Genomic DNA, 17646 nt, shown 5'->3' on the forward strand with positions numbered 1-17646 from the left:
TCTTTTTTAAAATGAAGTCTACCGTAACTATATTAATCAGCAAACTTTGGAGGAAGGTTGATCATTGGTGACCATGGAGACCGAGCTAATTCCAGGGCTGTCGGACGATGTCGCTCTGCAGTGCCTCCTCCGCCTCCCCTTCTACTCCATCTCCGTTGCTCGGGGCGTTTGCAGGCGGTGGAGGCGCGAACTCTCAACGTCATCGTCCTTCTATCGCCTCCGCATAGCTGCCGGCCTCGCTCGCCCCGTCTTCATTATGCTCTTTTATGATATTCCCTCGTTCCCCCTTTACAGGTGGCGTCTAGCCTTTTACGAGCCAGCCACGGGCGCCTGGGGGGTCCGGCCGTTGACAGACGACAGCCTCCGCGGCAAGCAACACTGCTGGCATGTTGTGGTCGTCGGGCGAGAGCTGGTGCTGGTCGGCGGATGGGATGAGTCAAACTGGAAGGACACCGCGGAAGTCAACATCTACGATCTAGTCACCGGCGACTGGCGTCCCGGGGCTCCGATTCCGCGCCCCATGCAGGATGGCTGCGACTTTGCCGTTGGGCCACGGAACGCGTTCGTAACCGGCTGGAAGGATGATCTATCGTCGATGCTAGTTTACGACATGACAACCGACGCGTGGATGGAGTGCCATGTGGCGACCCAGGGGCCGAGCTGGTGCCCGTGGTTGGGATTCTTGTCGGCCGCCGACCTCGCCGCCCACGAGGAGGAAATGATGTACGAATGCCGGGAGGAAGATGAGGACGAGAAATTGGAGGTGGTCACATGGTACGACGACGACAAAGCGAACTTGTGGCAGAGCCTGGGATTGTCGTCGGACAACTTATTTAATTACCGCCGACAATTCTTTGTCTTCCAATTCTAAGAGGATTAGTACTGAGTTATAATATTAAGTACGAATAAAATTTACACTCACGAGGTGTAAGATATAAAAGATACGAAGTATGAAAACTTTTATATATAAATATTTTTAATGCTCTTGATCGTACTTTCAGACTTCCGACCATACTTGTTATGATATTTTATCTTTATAGAATTTAAGGTTGATTTTTTTTTTTTTTAGATGTACATGATATGCGTGATATAAAATTTTTGGCATATCATAATAATCCTAGGTATAATCAATCTACATGTCAAAACTAACCGTTTCTATAAAAATATTAAAAATATGAGGAAAAAATAAAGGAGCATTATTTTATTTTATTATTTTTTGCACTGGAATCAAAAGGCATCCATCCCACCAACCCCTTTAAATGATATGGTTGTTTTTGATGTTATTATTTTTTTATCACATATATATTATATACAATGTTAAAAAATAGCAGTTATGATTCATAAATACTATACCGGGTAACAATTTTAATTTTATAGTTATTACAATATAAATTTATCTTATTCAATAATATTCACAATATAGTAATTATTATTTGTAACTATTATAACTATCATAGTGGTTATGAAATAATGACTACTACTTATCTTATTTGTATAATTGATTGATGTGATTAGATGGTAGAAGATAATATTATGAAAATAGCGTAATGAGACGGATGAGTGACTGATAGGGTGATGTACCTTTAATATTTTATGGATAATAAATTCACATATATATATAAAAAAATAGGCAAAAAAATCCCTTAATTATTAAAATTATCAAAAAAAAAAAACACCTCCTATGTTTAAAAAATAAAATAACATCCTATTGTATTTCTTATCCTAAAATATTGTATCAATTATATCAAATTACAATAAATTAGTTCAACTTAATTAAAAATATTATATACAATACTTTTATCGTAAAAAAAATCATCAATTAAAATTATCTAAATTTAATTAAATTATATATAATGACTACTATTGCAAGTGTGTTCGGTTCAAATTAGGTAATCAAGATTAGAAAAAATAAAACATAATCAAAAGATGTTTAATTTAATTTAGGTAATATAATAAAATCATGTTTATTTAAAGGTTTTAGTATATAATTTAGTTTGATATTTTATCATATTATTCTTGGTTTAATAATCATAATAATATTATTATTATTAGTGATATATAAATAAATAAATAAAATTAGATATTTTTTTATTATTTTAGAATATTTTAGATGATTCTATTAGGTTTTAGAATATGTTTATTTAATTTATTCCAACTATAACTAGAACTAGGAGTGATTGATTTAATTAACTAAAATTTTAATCAAATACCTAAGTTAAAAAAAAATACCATCTTCAACTTCCTTTATCGCCACCCACTTGTCGCCTGTTGCCCACCACTGTCCACTACTGCCACCTCTGACCGTTGAACTATCGCTACTACCGTTGTTGTCCGTCGCTCCCACCACCCACCCTCTACTGACCACTGCTGCTGCTGCCACCTTCGGTCGCCACATGAAGCTTCGTGGCAATTTGCACACAAGAAGGAATGTTGTGCTGCTGCCACCTCCACCCATCTCGTTGTTTATCCAACATTGCCTGATGGCCACTACTGCCACCTCCGGCCACCTCCTCTAGGCGCTACATGAAATTTCACGGCGATATGCTTGCTACCACCTCCACACCGTCCTGTTGTTGATCGGACACCACCAAACTCATTTGACGGTTCTGATCCTTACAAGGGTAATTTCGGAAAAAAATTGCTCAATCTTTGGAATCGAGAAAAACCTTGGATGGTCGATGATTTTCTGATTCCAAGTTTGATGCCAAAATTGACAACATTGGCTGACGTTTCAGAATCAAGAAAAAATTTGGAATCTAAAAAAATCTATCATATCTCTGAACTAAACATACCCTAATAATTTTAAGTTGATTTGAATATTTTTAAAATATTATTGATCAAATTTAAACAACGTTGATCAAATTAATAACTAATATATATATATATATTATTTAGTTAAATTATTATCGTGAAACTATTCTTCTACCTTCAATTTATTATATTATTAATTTCATTTAACTCTCTTAATTATTTAGAAATCTTATTTTATCTTTTCATTTATTTATTCATCACTGAGTTTATAAAAATTATTTAACTTGTATAATATATCCAATAATAAATTTACGTATAGATATAATTTATGTGATATAAAAATAATATTAAAAAAAATAAAATTATCAGGATTTAATAAAAATTTATTTACAACACTCTTGTGGCAAAAAATGCCCCGGTCAATCAATCCCTAAATTAACACGGAGAATTTTACCCGTCGAGATTGTTTCAGATCTGGTGGAACCCACTAATAATACAATGAGGATAAATTCTTGAGCAAACGATGGGAGGGATCATCCGATCAGATTCGAAGTTAAATTTTGTGTCGAATACTATTTTTTTAAATGATTTAATTATTTTTAAATCATGTAAATTTATACTTCAGAGACAATTTTGAAAACAAGCCAAAGTTGAATTATTTCGTGTGTTAAATACTATTTTTTTAAAAAATGATTTAATTATTTTTTTTCTTCACTTGAGCCCCATCATTAATAGCTTTATTGCAATTACGTGGATCGGCGAGGGCAAAACTGTCAACGTAAGCACGAAAGGTCGGATAAGATATCGTGCTTCACCGAGCACGAAAATGGCAGCAAAAGCAGTGAAGCGAACCAGTAGCCATGGATTCCAGGTTGATGCGTCAACAAGATCGCCTACGCCTTAATCTTCATCGTCGCCTACGCCTTAACCTAGAACCCAAACAAATCTTCCAAGATTCAAAGTGAAGAATTATGATCGAGAATGATGCAATATGCATTGTATTGTAAGGGGAAAAAAAAAAGAAAAGTGGAACAATGACCTCCAACCCAGCACCAAAACCTTTAGATGGATAACAAAAACAAACCAGTTCAGGAACTATTAAGCAGAGTGAGCAGTTGCACACAATGATCTCAATTATATACCTCTCACAAATCCATAATTTGGCATGGTATTATTTGAACTGGTATGTGTTGTTGAGTAAAACAATCTTGGATCCTTCTACCAAGGAAGACACGGCTATGCAGGGCTGGTTGCAGCAATGGCAACTCGCTTTCTCAAACTGTTGCTTGCTACATGTATTGCTGCCTGGGCCGGTGTCTCCTCACCTAGCTGATCTGAGTCTTCAACTGGTTCAGAACCGGATTCCTCATCCCCAATTGGTTCCTCGGCTGGAGTGGGTATGCGAGCAGTTTCTGAACTGTCTATTTCAGGAGCTGTCTCTTGGGACTGGGCTGAAGAAGGCAGGAGAGACATGGATTCCTTTGTTGGCTGTTCTCGTGCCTGCGTTTTGGTAGGATTGGGCTCAAACCTTGCTTCCTTTCGAGGTTGCTGAGATGGTGCCGGTTGCTGAGATGGTGCCGGTTGACGAACAGACACAGATGGCATTGCAGAACCTAACCAAGGAGCTTGCTGCTGTTCCTGTGGCTGCAGGAGTGCAATGTAAGAAGATATCCATCAGTTATTACAATATCAATCTTTGGTCTTCAGGTTCATTGTTTATTTTCTTTATAAGAACAATACGATGAAACATCTGGTTCGTTATAATCTAAATGGTAGTTTCATAAGACCTGCATATTTCACTTGGAAAACAGATTTTACAGGAAGTGAAATAGGTTTTGCAGACTGTTGCTTCAACACAACAGTATCAACCAGATCATAGATCAAGCATAAGTGGAGTGCAACAAAAGCATTTAAGTGGTTAACTTAGAGCATGACATTTACATAATAGGTTCACAATCAAATGGAAATGAAGAAGGTGATGAATGCACCACTAGCAAGAGGTTCTTCTTTTGAAATACAATTTGGTTTTAGACAATTATATAGGCGTTGAATATCATAGAAGTTAAAAGAATGAGAAAGGTAAAGTCATGATTCTAAAGATAAATACATCACTAGTATAAGATCCTCTTGTTATCTGATTGATACAAACATGAATGCATAACAATAGCATTTAGGTAATAGCAACATCAAGAAGTCATCTTTCTCCTGGCTTATTTGGGATCGACTATAAGGATAACTAAAAACAGAGTGCTAATACGATTAAAGACAGTAAAAAAACTCTTTCTCTTTGCTATCAACCATACCTCTATAGAATTCATCTTTTTTGCTGGCGTCAATGAAATAGCATATTTCATTATCTCAGAAACCCTTGTCTGCAAGTAGCTAGCAGCCATCTGCCAAGCTATCAATCCCCTGTCTGCGGCTCTTGCTCTAAAGTCAGCCAACGACCTATCAATCTCAGACTCATGCTCCGCGATAAAAGGCCCTAGGTATGTTTCATAGACAAATGTTGCTCCCTAAAATGATTTAGATTTGTAATACTAGTTAGACCAAGTTGTATGGTAGACATGAAGAAAAAGCATAGTCTAGATAGGAAAATATAAACACACTTTACATAACTTCAATCATTATTTATTCTTAAGCTGGTTAAATGAATTGTTTAAAAAAAGAAATTTCACAAAATGAACCACAAAAATCTTAGAAACTAGGAAAGCATTGAGTAGCTTAGAATTAGTTAAGTTGCAGAAAGGAGTATCATACTTTTGTCCTGGGATGCCACAAATACAGGAAGGCTCCAAGCTTTGCTCCGTAATAGAATGGTAACCTACATGGAGAAAAGGCAAATGATAAGAAGTGTAGATATTGCAACTATCATAAAAAGAGCAAAATTCCTTGCTCACCATGAGAAGAATATATCAGCAAATACTCCCAATGCTGTCAACAATGCAACTAGAATCCTGAAAAGGGAACAAATAATTCATCATGTTTGTTTATGAACACATTTAGATGATTTTTGCTTGACTAACCAATATTGGCACCAGAAACGCAACTGCCCAATCTCTTGCTTATTCAATTCTATGGTCTTGTAACACTTGTAAGCTGGATAAGCATAGCCAAAAACCTGTCTGCAAAGTATAATCAACACACCAGTTTCTCAATACAGACATCGCCCAGTCCAAAGCAACAAGTTTTTTTGGTGTCTTACATCAAAACCCTAAAAATGAACGAAGTTACCATGATCACTCCACCGAGAACCTATTAACAAGATAAACACAAGTTAATCAAGAAGGCTGCAGTCTAGTAGCCCTAGAGAGAGAGAGAGAGAGAGGACGAAGCATTTCTATACCCAAATGTCGGATTCTCATAACTAAATCATTAGAGACAAAAAGGTTGCCCATTTACATACTGGAACTTCTCATTCAAAACAGAGATCCAAGGTTCAAGAAGAAAGCAAGGTAGAGGGGAAAAAAATGTAACCTTGGATCCGGCGACGAGGGAGGGAGATGCCGAGGGAAGACCGGGAAGTGGATTGAGGGCGAATGAGTTGACATTTATCCACCAAGAATGAGGAGACCGCCACAGGTATCAGCGTTGAATCTAGAGATGACCTCATCTACCTTCGAATTCGCCCCCCTCCTTCAAGAGACCGATCCCTTTCTCGCCGTCGTCTTCTCTCCAGTCAAGGTCTCTGTGATTTTTTTTTTTTAAATCGTTATCTTAACGATCCTTTGTTTTTAAAGCCAAATTCAATTTTATCCAACTCCTATAATTTATAGTTTTTCCAGACTATCTTCTAAGCTTTTATAAAGTGGAAAAATAATATTGTTTTCAGGGAACATTTTAGAAAATATTGTTGTCAGCTATCAGATGGAGTGGATAGTTCGCTTAAAGAATTAACATACATGTGAAGAATAATATTGCAAATTATGAAGGGGCAAAAGTCTTCCATCTTTTAAATATATTTATTTTTTTACTTCAGTTTTTTATATATAAATATAAAATATGGAACGAGATATAAATAGTTTATTAATAAATCGATAATTCACTCAACCGTGTGAATAAATTTTATTATTATTTAAGTTTCAAAATATTCATATCACATAGTGTATTTTTGAGTTTTTTTTCTCAGACTCTATCTGACAATTTTAGGAAAAAAATTAATGAATTTAGAAAATTCAAAATCACTATAAATCAAAAACAAATTACTTTTACAAGCCTTATTAATATATTTATATCGTCTTCACAGGATATTTAATTAGTTTGAAGATGATAGACCTACCCCATTCCAAAATCTTTCGAATTAAGAAAGTCCTAAAAAATCATTTAATTTAATTTTTACAATTTAAAAATTGATTGTTCTTCATTATGACATCGAATTTAAATATACGGGCATAATTATATTAAAAAGGTTTTGAGTATATTGATTTTGATTTTTGAAATTTTCTGTGTTTTATTTAAATACGTAAAAAAATATATTAAATAAATAATAAAATTTAGGGGACGTTTGGTTTAGGGAAATAGAAGTGAGGAATCTGAATGAAAGTCATCATTGTTAATAACTCATTCCCATATACCTCCCTTTCATGAGCCATAATCCTATTTTCATCAATCAAAATATTCTCTTATTCTAAAAAAACCCTTAACTTAAAACTAAAATTTTCTCCCTTAATATCAAATATCAAAATATATTTATTTATTTATTCTTTTCATATCACTTCTATCTTCTTGTTCTCTCTTATCGTATTTTCTCTTTCATCATTTTATCACACACTTTCTGTCTCTTTAATCTCTCCTATCACACTTTTTTTTTTCTCATCACACTTTTTCTCTCATCGTACTGTTTCTCTCCTCAATCTCTTCCATCGCATTCTTTTTCTTCTTTTTTTCTTATCATACTTTCTCTTTTCTCAATCTCTCCCATTACATTCTCTTTTTCTCATCACACTTTCGCTTTCATCAAACTTTTCTCTCTCCTCAATTTCTCTTGTCCTCTCCTCAATCTCTCTTGTCACACTCTTTTTTTTCCACAACACACTTTCTCTCTCCTTAATTTCTCCCATCACACTCACTGTTATCTTTTTTTTCATCACACTTTCTCTCTCATCATATTTTCTCTTTCACCATACTTTCTCTCTCATGACTCTCTCTCTCCTCGTTTTTTCTTATTATATTTTCTCTCTCTTCATGCTCTCCCTTCATACTTTCTCTCACATCATATTTTCTCTCTCATCTTCTCTTTCCTATCACACTCTTTTTTTTTCCATTTTCTCTCATAACACTCTCTCTTCATTCTTTCTTATCACACTTTCTCTCTTATCATTCTGTTTCATCATATTTTTCTCTCACATTCGTCTTTCTCTCACATCTAATTTTTTCTTTTATTTTTCTTTTAAAGATAAAAAAATAAATTTTAATATACAACTAACCAAACATTACTTTTAAAAGTGATATTCATACATACCCATTCACATTGGACAATATAATGATTCCTATTCTTAGTAAAGAATCAAACGACCCTTGGAAACGAGCGGCCCGGGTTGTCCCGCTGGGTGGGCGGGCGCGATTGCACGGGTAACAAAAGTGAGGAAATCGGAAGGGAAGAAAGAAAACCTGCACCGATCGTCTCCCCCTCACATCGCAAAGGTAGCGTTTTGATTGACAGTCTGTTATAGTCCTTGTGAAATCGATCCCTTTTCCAGTCATTGTTGTTGGCAAAATGGCATTTCGATAACTAGGGTTTGGATTCTTTGTAGAATTCTGCGATCGCAGCGATGGATTGGTTGTTTTGGGATTCATGGCAGTCGGGGCATATATGTGTAGTAATTGGGTGCTAGAAATTTCAAAAAACTTGAGCTTTGTGCCCGATTCTATCCTTATCTATCAGATTAGGCCCGGAGGTTTGACCAAGTAATCCTTTGATTGCGCGGAAGCGAAAAGAAAAGGGGTGTCGTTCTTGAACAAATGGAGACTCTAGAAACAGTTTATTTCTTAACTGTGATGAAAGTTTCAGAAACGATGTCAGAATTTGGCTTCGTTCGTTGTCTTACTAACATTGTGATTGATGCTTGGGAAGGATGAAATGCGGGCTTAATTCTGTTTTTCTTTTTTCCTTTCGTGATTCGGATTTTAGGTACTTGTATTTAGGCCTTGTGCTTGTCGCTCTCAAATTGATTGTGTGAAGCACTGATGACATGCATTTGCATGAGTACATTTTCATGTAAATAATCCTCAGGTTGGTCAATTTAGTTACATATTGTGAATTTTTTTTTATATTCCTTTTGATATACATTGTGAAATTCACTACATCTGATAACTTAATTCTCTTCCTGTTTGCAAACTTGACTGATGCTAGGGCTTCCTTAATTTTTGTTTGTGTGTGGAATGTCTTATGGAGGAAATGGAGATTATGAAGAAGAGTTTTTTGCAAGACCTTATTTGTTGGGCTCATACCATGATTCAATCATGCGGACTTATTTGATTCCTCCATAGAAGTTGATTCTATAGGAATAAGATTCAGAGTTGAAACTAATCCAGTAGCTTCGCCTTCAAGTATTATAACTTTCTTGGATCTGATTCTATTTCTCTCTCAAGAAATGTTCAATTTAGTGATTGCATCCATCCAAACTTTGGGTTACTAAGATTCACTAGGACATTAGTAGCACTTGTTTAGCAAGTATTGGAAAATTTCCAAGTTACAATTTTATGTGAAATCCAAGAACTTTTTGTGTTGACTTTCTGCAAAAAGCCTTCTAGTCATTGACTTCAGATCAGATTAATTCTTTTGGCTAGCTTAGTTAGTTAGTCGTATTAACGGACACGTTCATCATAATTATTTGCCCCTGTTCAGCTAAAGAATTTTTCCTTACATTCATAAATACAGAGATTATGGAGAATGGAAAGCAGCCAGATGATTTTTTGGTGCTAAGGTGTCAGGACGGTCATACTAGAACCATATGGAAGGACTCTGAGTTGAACCAATCTGAAGTTGACCAACTAAAAGAGGTGGCAGTTACAGAAAACTCTGCGGATAACTCCGAGGAATTAGAACTCCTTCTGCGCAGAGTTAAAACTACTGCAACTTTGTTTACCTACTTGAAATCTAAAGCTAGAATCATGACAATTCCTCAGTTAGCTCATACATCTTGTGGTATCAGACTTCAAGAGGGCATAGGTTTTGTTGACAAACATGGTGTGCCTTTATCCAATTGGTCTAAGGCTGTTGACGTGTGCTCTTATGAAGATATAGACGGAGAAGCACAGCTGACAAATTCTCCCAGATTTCCTGGATGTGCTGATGTCTCTGATCGAGCATACATTGATGAGATGCTGAGTTCAGTTGGTACTATAACTGATGTTATGGAATTTCTTGTTAAGAGATTAATTATGGCAGAAACTGATGCTGCTAATCAGAAAGAACTAATGAAGTTGGGATTAGAAGAAAATAGAAAGAAAACCCTTCAGATTGAGATTATGTCAGCTAGGGTTGAAGAGATGGAGAATTTTGCATACAGTGCAAATAGTATTCTAAGTGAAATGCAACAGAAGGTTGAGGATATGGTTGAAGAAACAGCAAGACAGAGACAACAAGCAGAAGAGAATAAGCAGGAGCTTCAGCAGGTGAAGCAGAATTTTGACAGATTGAGATCATTTGCCAGAAGTCTTATAAGTGTTAGAGTAGCTCTCCTTTCAACAGAGCAGCAATTTCACTCCGTCGAGGAACTTTTTGACAGGCACAGCATAATATTCACTTGAGCCTACTTTATTATTTAGTTTTTTCATTGTTGTGGTACTCATTCCTTCTACCTTTTCTCATCTTCTACTTTAGGCAGGGGGAAGCATATATTTAATCATCCGGATAAAAACAAAATTAGATGTGCTATTTCAATGGTTTCACTTAACAATTATGTCCCATTACTTACAGTTAAATAATAGTGTGTTAGGCTAATTTTTGATGCAAATGAGTGCTTAGAGTCTTTATGGCTTGCACCATGCTTATGACTCTGATGGCTAGCTACTCTTGTAGCATATGTGCTTAAGATTTGTATCTTATAAATTTAAGACAATTGATGGCAAGTAATTGCATGTTGATCATAATGGCTCACATTGTCAATCTATTTGATGTCTGTACCCATGAATGTGTTCCAAACTTCTTTGTTTTTCTTTTTCTTGCCAGCTATTATTTTCATGATAATTGCTGGATCATTGGATATTTTTGATCTTTAATGATTGTAATTACAAGAACTCATGCATTTTTATTATCAGACACATTTTCTGCCTTCATTTTGATGTGATTGATGTAAAAGGGGGGGGGGGGGGGGGGGGTTGGCTAGAGTGCTGTAACTATTCTTTGAATAGAATTAGATTAGAAGATCTATATGAATATTTCTTCTGTTTGTACATTCTGATTTTGGAATTTAAATCTAGTAACATTTCTTTTGTTTGGTATACAGGCTAAGTGCAGAAAATTGTCACTTGGAGAATGAGAAAGTCCAAAAGGAGGCTGAAGTGCAAAAGCTCATTGAAGAGAATGCAAGATTAATCACTCTCGTAGACAAGAAGGAGGCTCAATTGCTGGCCATGAACGAACAGTGCAAGTTCATGGCTCTGAGGAGTCCTCACACTTAGTTTATCGTATAGTCACAGCATGAAACCTAGGCCACCTTCACGGCAGTGAGTTTCTTCTCTTACGATTTCCCTTTTTAAAATTTTTTTTCTCTTGAAACCTTTACTTGACATTTTGTTCAAGGATTGTTAGATTTTTGTTGGAGTTTCCCTATTTAACAGACCTATTAAAGGGCTTGACTTTCACCAAAGAAAACTCATTATATCCAGATTTAGAGTTTTATCAAAGTCAAATGAATCAAATTCGTTTTTCTTTTTTATTTTTATAGGGGAAGTTGATTACATTGTGCTTCCTCTTTCACACACATTAATAAAGGAAGAGTGAGATCAAAGAAAACTTAATTAGCAATAATAAATAGGATAAATTTATTTAAATTAAGATGATGATATAATAGAGGATCAAGCCGGCATAAGAGAATTCATATGACCGATCCCACTTACTGGGACGAAGGTTTGATTGTTTTGTTCCTCTCACGGGTTACGGTTGAAGTTTGTTGCGACACTTTATTCCCTAAACACCCCTAATTGGCACGCCATACCTTGTCTAAGTATGTTGGTTATGTCTTTTGCTGATCAAGGTGAAAAACTGATGAGGTTGTTTGTGTTCTCATTTTTGATCTATTGAAAAATTATTAAACTAATTTTGTTGGAGTATACTGATTATGAATATGCATATCGTGTGTCTATAAATGCCTGCTGTTTTGCGCAAGTTTACTAAAAGAAAATACAACACCCATAATCATTCATGTGGTCGTTTGGTTTTGCAGATGGATCACTGAAAGAAGAGCTTTACAGGCATAATAAAAGATGAGGCATTCGATCCAAGCACAGCGCTCCATTCTTTTCTGTCGTCATTGTCAGCCCAAGTTTTTCGATCGATCCAAATGAAGAAGGATCACTTCCCGGAATTAGATGAATTGCTGAATGCATTAATCCTGTTACCACACTCCAAATTCAATCTCTTTCAAGTGTGGAAAATATGAATGCTCAATGATTCATTGCTTGTCACCTTTGAACTAGTAGCAATGTGCGTGTTGAAGCGATATCGCTATTCGCTTGATCTTTAGCTTCTCGATGCACACCGATGGTGTTCATATGCATCTCTCTTGGCGAATAATGTGTTCATTTTTTCACACTCGATGCACACCGATGGTGTTCATTTCTCTTGGCGAATATCACTCTTAAAAATAATATTTGGTTAGTTGAATATTTTCTATCGGAATAAATCAAAATTTCTTTTTTTACTCTTAAATGAAAATAAGAGAAAAAAATTAGATGTGAGAAAAATATGATGAGACAGAATGATTAGAGAAAAAGTATGATGATGAGATAGAAAGTGTGATGGGAAAGAATGAAGAGAGGAAAAATGTGATGACAGAAAATGAGGAAAAAGAGTAATGGGAGAGAACAAGATGAGAGAAGAGAGAGAAAATATAATGGGAGAGGATGAAGAGAGAGAAAGTATAATGAGAAAAAATGAGAGAGTGTGTGATGGGAAAGATTGATGAGAGAAAAAGTGTCTTAAGAAAAAAAAGAGAGTGTAATAGGAGAGAGAAAGTGTGATGAGAGAGAAAGTGCAATGAGAAAAAAAGAGAAAAGAAAGTGTGATGAGAGAGATTGAGGGGAGAGAAAGTATGATGAGAGAGAGTGCGATGAGAAAAAAAAGAGAAAAGAAAGTGTGATGAGAGAGATTGAGGGGAGAGAAAGTGTGTGATAAAATAAGGAGAGATAAAATATGATGAGAGAGAATAAGGAGAGAGAAAGTGATATGAAATAAAAATTAAATAAATATATTTTGATATTTGATATTAAGGGGAGAAATTTTAATTTTAGGTCAAGAGTATTTTTTGAATAAAGAATATTTTGATTATTGAAAATAGAGTAATGACTCATTGAAGGGGATATGGGAATGAGTCATTACTCAATTATAAGGATTCATTCTTTTATTTGTATTTTCATTCATGTAATTCAAATATTAACAATGACAATCAATAATTGCTATTCTCATTCCCTACTCTTATTCCTCTAAACCAAATGCCCCCTAAATTTCATTTTGACATCATTAAGATGTTCTTTAGAGTTTTCGATTAATTCTTCTAATGATCTTCCTAAGGAAGCAATCAGATTTGTTTTTGATGATTTTGGAGTGATAACAAAGTAAAATGGGCAAAATTCTAAAGAGCATCCCTTTTAATTGAAATTGTTTTTTTTTTACAGTTATTATCAAAACAATATCTCATCCCATATCAGTATGCGATGATAAAGAGGAGTTTACTAAATGTGGGTCAAAAGATGGAGATAATAGTCAACCTAAAGGTGAAAGTCAAGGAGATCAATGCCAAATGACCAACGGGCTCACCAAAAGGGGACCGTGCGGAGGTTTATGGCAGTGGCCGATCAGGCGTAAAACTTTCGACTGACAAACGGCTGGTCCAAATAGAACGCCCGTACATCCAAGATCATGAGGCGTTTGTCACGGAGTAGAAGATCGTTGGGACGATCAAAGTTAGTCTGATCAGGCGATAACAAGCTATTATACCAGTCACCACAAGGAAGAACAGCAGAGGTCGATCGATCAGAGGAGTCCCAACCGATCGATCACCCCGCTCGATCGAACAACGGGATCAGTGTCGTATATCTCAATATTCTTTTGGGAGATAGTGCCGCTGACATGTGACATGGTCAACAGGCGGATCGTATGACGAAAGCTTCTACTATATTGTCAGAGATATGTATGTCTTATTAAGGTATGGTGTTAGAGGCACTTTTCTGACAGGTCTTTTCATAGGACAAATTGGAGAACGTGCCCACAATCAATTGACGAACGTGCTTATGTCTCGAGAAACATGCACGTCGTCCACCAAGGCACTATATATAGGGGTTCTATATAACGGTGGAGGTACACATTATTCACTATTAATGCCTGTGTCTGCTGTTGCTCCATCTTTTGTCTCTTTTCGGTGGCTGACTTGAGCGTCGGAGGGCCAACGCCGGGAACTTCTTCCTGGGCTCGGCACTAATGTTTCTTGTATTGTAGAACGGAGCGGAGTCTACATCTAGTCAACGCAGTAACCACATCCCTAGCTTGCCATCTCCACGTTTTTTGGACGGGATTATATTGGCGTCTGTGGGAAAATAGCTTGCATCCGAAATACGAAGATGGAGGACGTTAGACGATTCACTACGGTGACTTTGACAAAGGATGAGTTGAATATGCTGATATAACCCCGAAAGGAAAAATGGTGGAGCAACAACAGTAACAGGCGCTAGTCGAGCGCCAGGTACAGGAGTTCGCAACCTCAACAGCGGGTCATCAGGCCAGATATGGAGACCGAGCAGAGCATGTACCTGTTCGGGGACAGAGTAAGAAGTCAATCGACACACACGGAGACGCGCCCAATGCATCGATCCTCTTCCATCGAGCACTGTTCCACACTCCATCAGAGGAGCTAGGATGTGTGGATAAGGAATGAGGATCCTCCTTGGACGATGCGTCCATTCGGGACGCGCATAAAGAGAAAACACCAAGGAATGATGATTCGTTTGAGCGAATCAATCAACAGTTCTCTCAGGGGATCTTGGACGACCCTCTACCAAAACACTACACCCTATTGACGATCGGGGAGTACAACATAACGATTGATTCGGATGACCACTTGGTCAACTTTAATAACGCGGTCATACTTCATCAATACACCGACGGGGTGAAGTGTTGGGTCTTCCTCACGACCGTCTCCGGATCGGTGCAACGCTGGTTCAGGAGATTGTCGAATTGATCAATCCATAACTTCAAAGATTTTTGAGCGACGTTCTTACATCACTTTGCCAGTAGCTGTTGTTACCAGAAGACGAACGTTAATCTGTTCGCTTTGAAGCAGGGGCCCAAGGAGGCATTGAGAGCCTACATCAAGCGTTTCAACTAATGGCTATGGATATTCCATCGGTGTCATCTGAAATATTGGTGAACGCATTCGTCCAAGGGCTCACCGAAGAAGAGTTATTCTGTTCGCTCATTCGGAAGCCACCGAAGGATTTCGACCACCTACTTAGGAGGGCCACGGAGTACATAAACGTGAAAGAGTCCCAAGCGGAGAGAAAAAAGGAGGCGCTTGCCGAGCTCGCAGCAGTGCTTGAGCGGTGACCACCGAGCAGCAATGAACCACCCAAGGGGCCCCGAGCGGGAGGAGCACAACAACACCAGGAGCCTAGAACGCATGTCGTGCAGTATGTGGTAGCCGGTCGCCCAAAAGCTAGACCCGACCCCGGGCCGGGTCTGGCCCAGACCCGGCCCGAGCTCGTAACCCGGTCAACGGGCCGGTTGCCCGTTGACCCAATTCGCCGGGTCAAACCGGAACCGGCCCGGCAAGTTGCCGGTTCCGGTTCATTGGCTGTAAAATCGGCGAACCGCCGGTTAACCGACGGGTTGAACCGGCGGTTCAGCCGCAAAATATATATATATATATTTTAAATGGCTTGAACCTCCTGTTAACCGGCGGTTCATAGCCGTTGGAACCGCCGTTTAACCGGCGATTTGTAGCCGTTGGGAGAATTTTTTGGGTATTTTTTCTCAACGGTTAAGATCATTTGATCGTTTTTTGATCAATGGCTATGATTTAGTGTCCGTTACTATCAAAACTCTATAAATAGAGATCTCATTTCATCATTTTTCACACACATCTTCTCTACTCTTAATCTCATTTTTGTATTCTTTAATCTCTACACGCTTTCGTTTCCAATTTTCAATTACAATGGAAGGAGGCCGTGGAGGTGCATCATCTCGAGCTCGGAAGGGAAAGCAAATAATGAATCCGCGGGAGGAGGATCCCAACATTCAATCCACCGATGATGAGATCGAGCATCTTCCGAATCTGACACTCGAAACACAAGGAAGTACCGATGCAATTACTTCTAAGGTTCGGGAACTTCCTCCTCTAAAATCTTCTATTTTCACTAAACATTTTGAGAAGGTCACTCTTCCGTCGGGAGAAATGCGTGCAAAATGTAAGCACTGCAATGCTTCCTACAAATTCCAAGCCAGCGGCGGCTATGGTCGTTGAAACGACATGTGGAAACGAAGCACCCGACGGAATATGGACTCGATCGTTCTCAAACACAATTATCAAGATTTTCTTCAATTAGCGGTAGTACCGATTCCGGTTTTTTTTATATTCGGATAATAAATTAAGAGAATCATTAGCTAAATTTGTTTCCATAGAACATCTTTCTTTTAGTTTTGGATCTAAATGCACATTTGAAGATTTTTGTAAAGAATCTCTTAATCCATGTGCTAAACGGGTTCCTAGGACTACACTTACTCGTACAATTAAAAAATTAGTAAAACAAGGAAAAAAGAATTTAATTGATGAATTTAGTAAATTAGATAATAAAGTTTCTTTATGTTCTGATATTTGGAGTGATCATTTGCAAACACATTCGTATATGAGTTTGACTTGTCATTGGATCGATAACTCTTGGAACCTCCAAAAAAGATTATTTGCTTATAGAGTTTTTGATGAATCACATAATGCTCATAATATCGCACAATTATTATGTTTAATTTTAGAAGAATATGGTTTAACTCATAAAATATTTTCAATATCATTAGATAATACTAGTTCCAATACCACTTGTATAGATGATCTAAATTTGTCTGTCAATTTATTATTGGAGGTTTATTTTTTCATATTCGTTGTGTATGCCATGTTTTAAATTTATGTGTTCAAGATGGTTTAAAAATTTTAGAAAGTTATATTAAATCAATTAGAATTGTAATTTCTTATTTATGGTCTCATCCATCTATAATGAAACAATGGGATAAGTTGTAAAATTAATGGAATGAGACCTAAAAAATTTTCACGTGATGTACCAACACGTTGGAATTCAACATACCAATTATTACAAGATTCATTTCAATATAAAGAATTATTATGTTCATTTTTTGCACAAAACACTAATATTAATATATATTTATTTTCACAACAATGGAATATTTGTAGTAGTATTTGTGAAATTTTAAAAGTATTTAATGATGCAACCGAACAACTTTTTTTATTATCCCACTGCTCAATTAGTTTTAGAAAATTTTTCTAATATAGTATTAGTTTTAAATGAACATATTAATAATGAATCTTTATCGCCTTGCATCGTAGATATGAAAACTAAATGAGAAAAATATTTTTATTTAATTCCTGAAATTTATTTAATTGCATTTGCTTTAGATCCTAGATTTAAATTAGAAGTTTTACAAGAAATGTTAACTTTATATTATGACGC

General features: G+C 36.6%; 3 protein-coding genes across 4 annotated transcripts; 2 read left to right on the forward strand and 1 right to left on the reverse strand.

The window, feature by feature from the left end:
- The first annotated feature begins 73 nt into the window (after nt 1–73).
- On the forward strand, nt 74–871 carry LOC121987160 (F-box/kelch-repeat protein At1g80440-like). Its single transcript, XM_042541054.1, has one exon. It carries the CDS (start codon nt 74–76, stop codon nt 869–871), a length of 798 nt encoding a protein of 265 aa, XP_042396988.1.
- Nucleotides 872–3703: 2832 nt separating this feature from the next.
- LOC121986376 (HVA22-like protein i) lies at nt 3704–6468 on the reverse strand. Of its 2 annotated transcripts, XM_042540285.1 has the most exons (7): nt 6229–6444; nt 5957–6006; nt 5778–5876; nt 5652–5708; nt 5512–5575; nt 5055–5267; nt 3707–4395 (listed from the first exon to the last, which is right to left on the reverse strand). In XM_042540285.1, exons 2-7 carry the CDS (start codon nt 5986–5988, stop codon nt 3988–3990), a joined length of 873 nt encoding a protein of 290 aa, XP_042396219.1. In that variant the 5' UTR covers nt 5989–6006; nt 6229–6444; the 3' UTR covers nt 3707–3987. The 2 variants fall into 2 exon arrangements, with proteins under 2 accessions (XP_042396218.1, XP_042396219.1); XM_042540284.1 differs by lacking the exon at nt 5957–6006 and having other exon boundaries at nt 3704–4395; nt 6229–6468.
- Nucleotides 6469–8269: 1801 nt separating this feature from the next.
- LOC121986377 lies at nt 8270–12439 on the forward strand. The gene is made up of 4 exons (XM_042540286.1): nt 8270–8394; nt 9632–10481; nt 11202–11421; nt 12141–12439. Exons 2-3 carry the CDS (start codon nt 9637–9639, stop codon nt 11374–11376), a joined length of 1020 nt encoding a protein of 339 aa, XP_042396220.1. The 5' UTR covers nt 8270–8394; nt 9632–9636; the 3' UTR covers nt 11377–11421; nt 12141–12439.
- The last annotated feature ends 5207 nt before the right edge of the window (nt 12440–17646 follow it).

The sequence above is a fragment of the Zingiber officinale genome, chromosome 5B (assembly GCF_018446385.1).
Source record: "Zingiber officinale cultivar Zhangliang chromosome 5B, Zo_v1.1, whole genome shotgun sequence".
Lineage (NCBI taxonomy): Eukaryota > Viridiplantae > Streptophyta > Magnoliopsida > Zingiberales > Zingiberaceae > Zingiber > Zingiber officinale.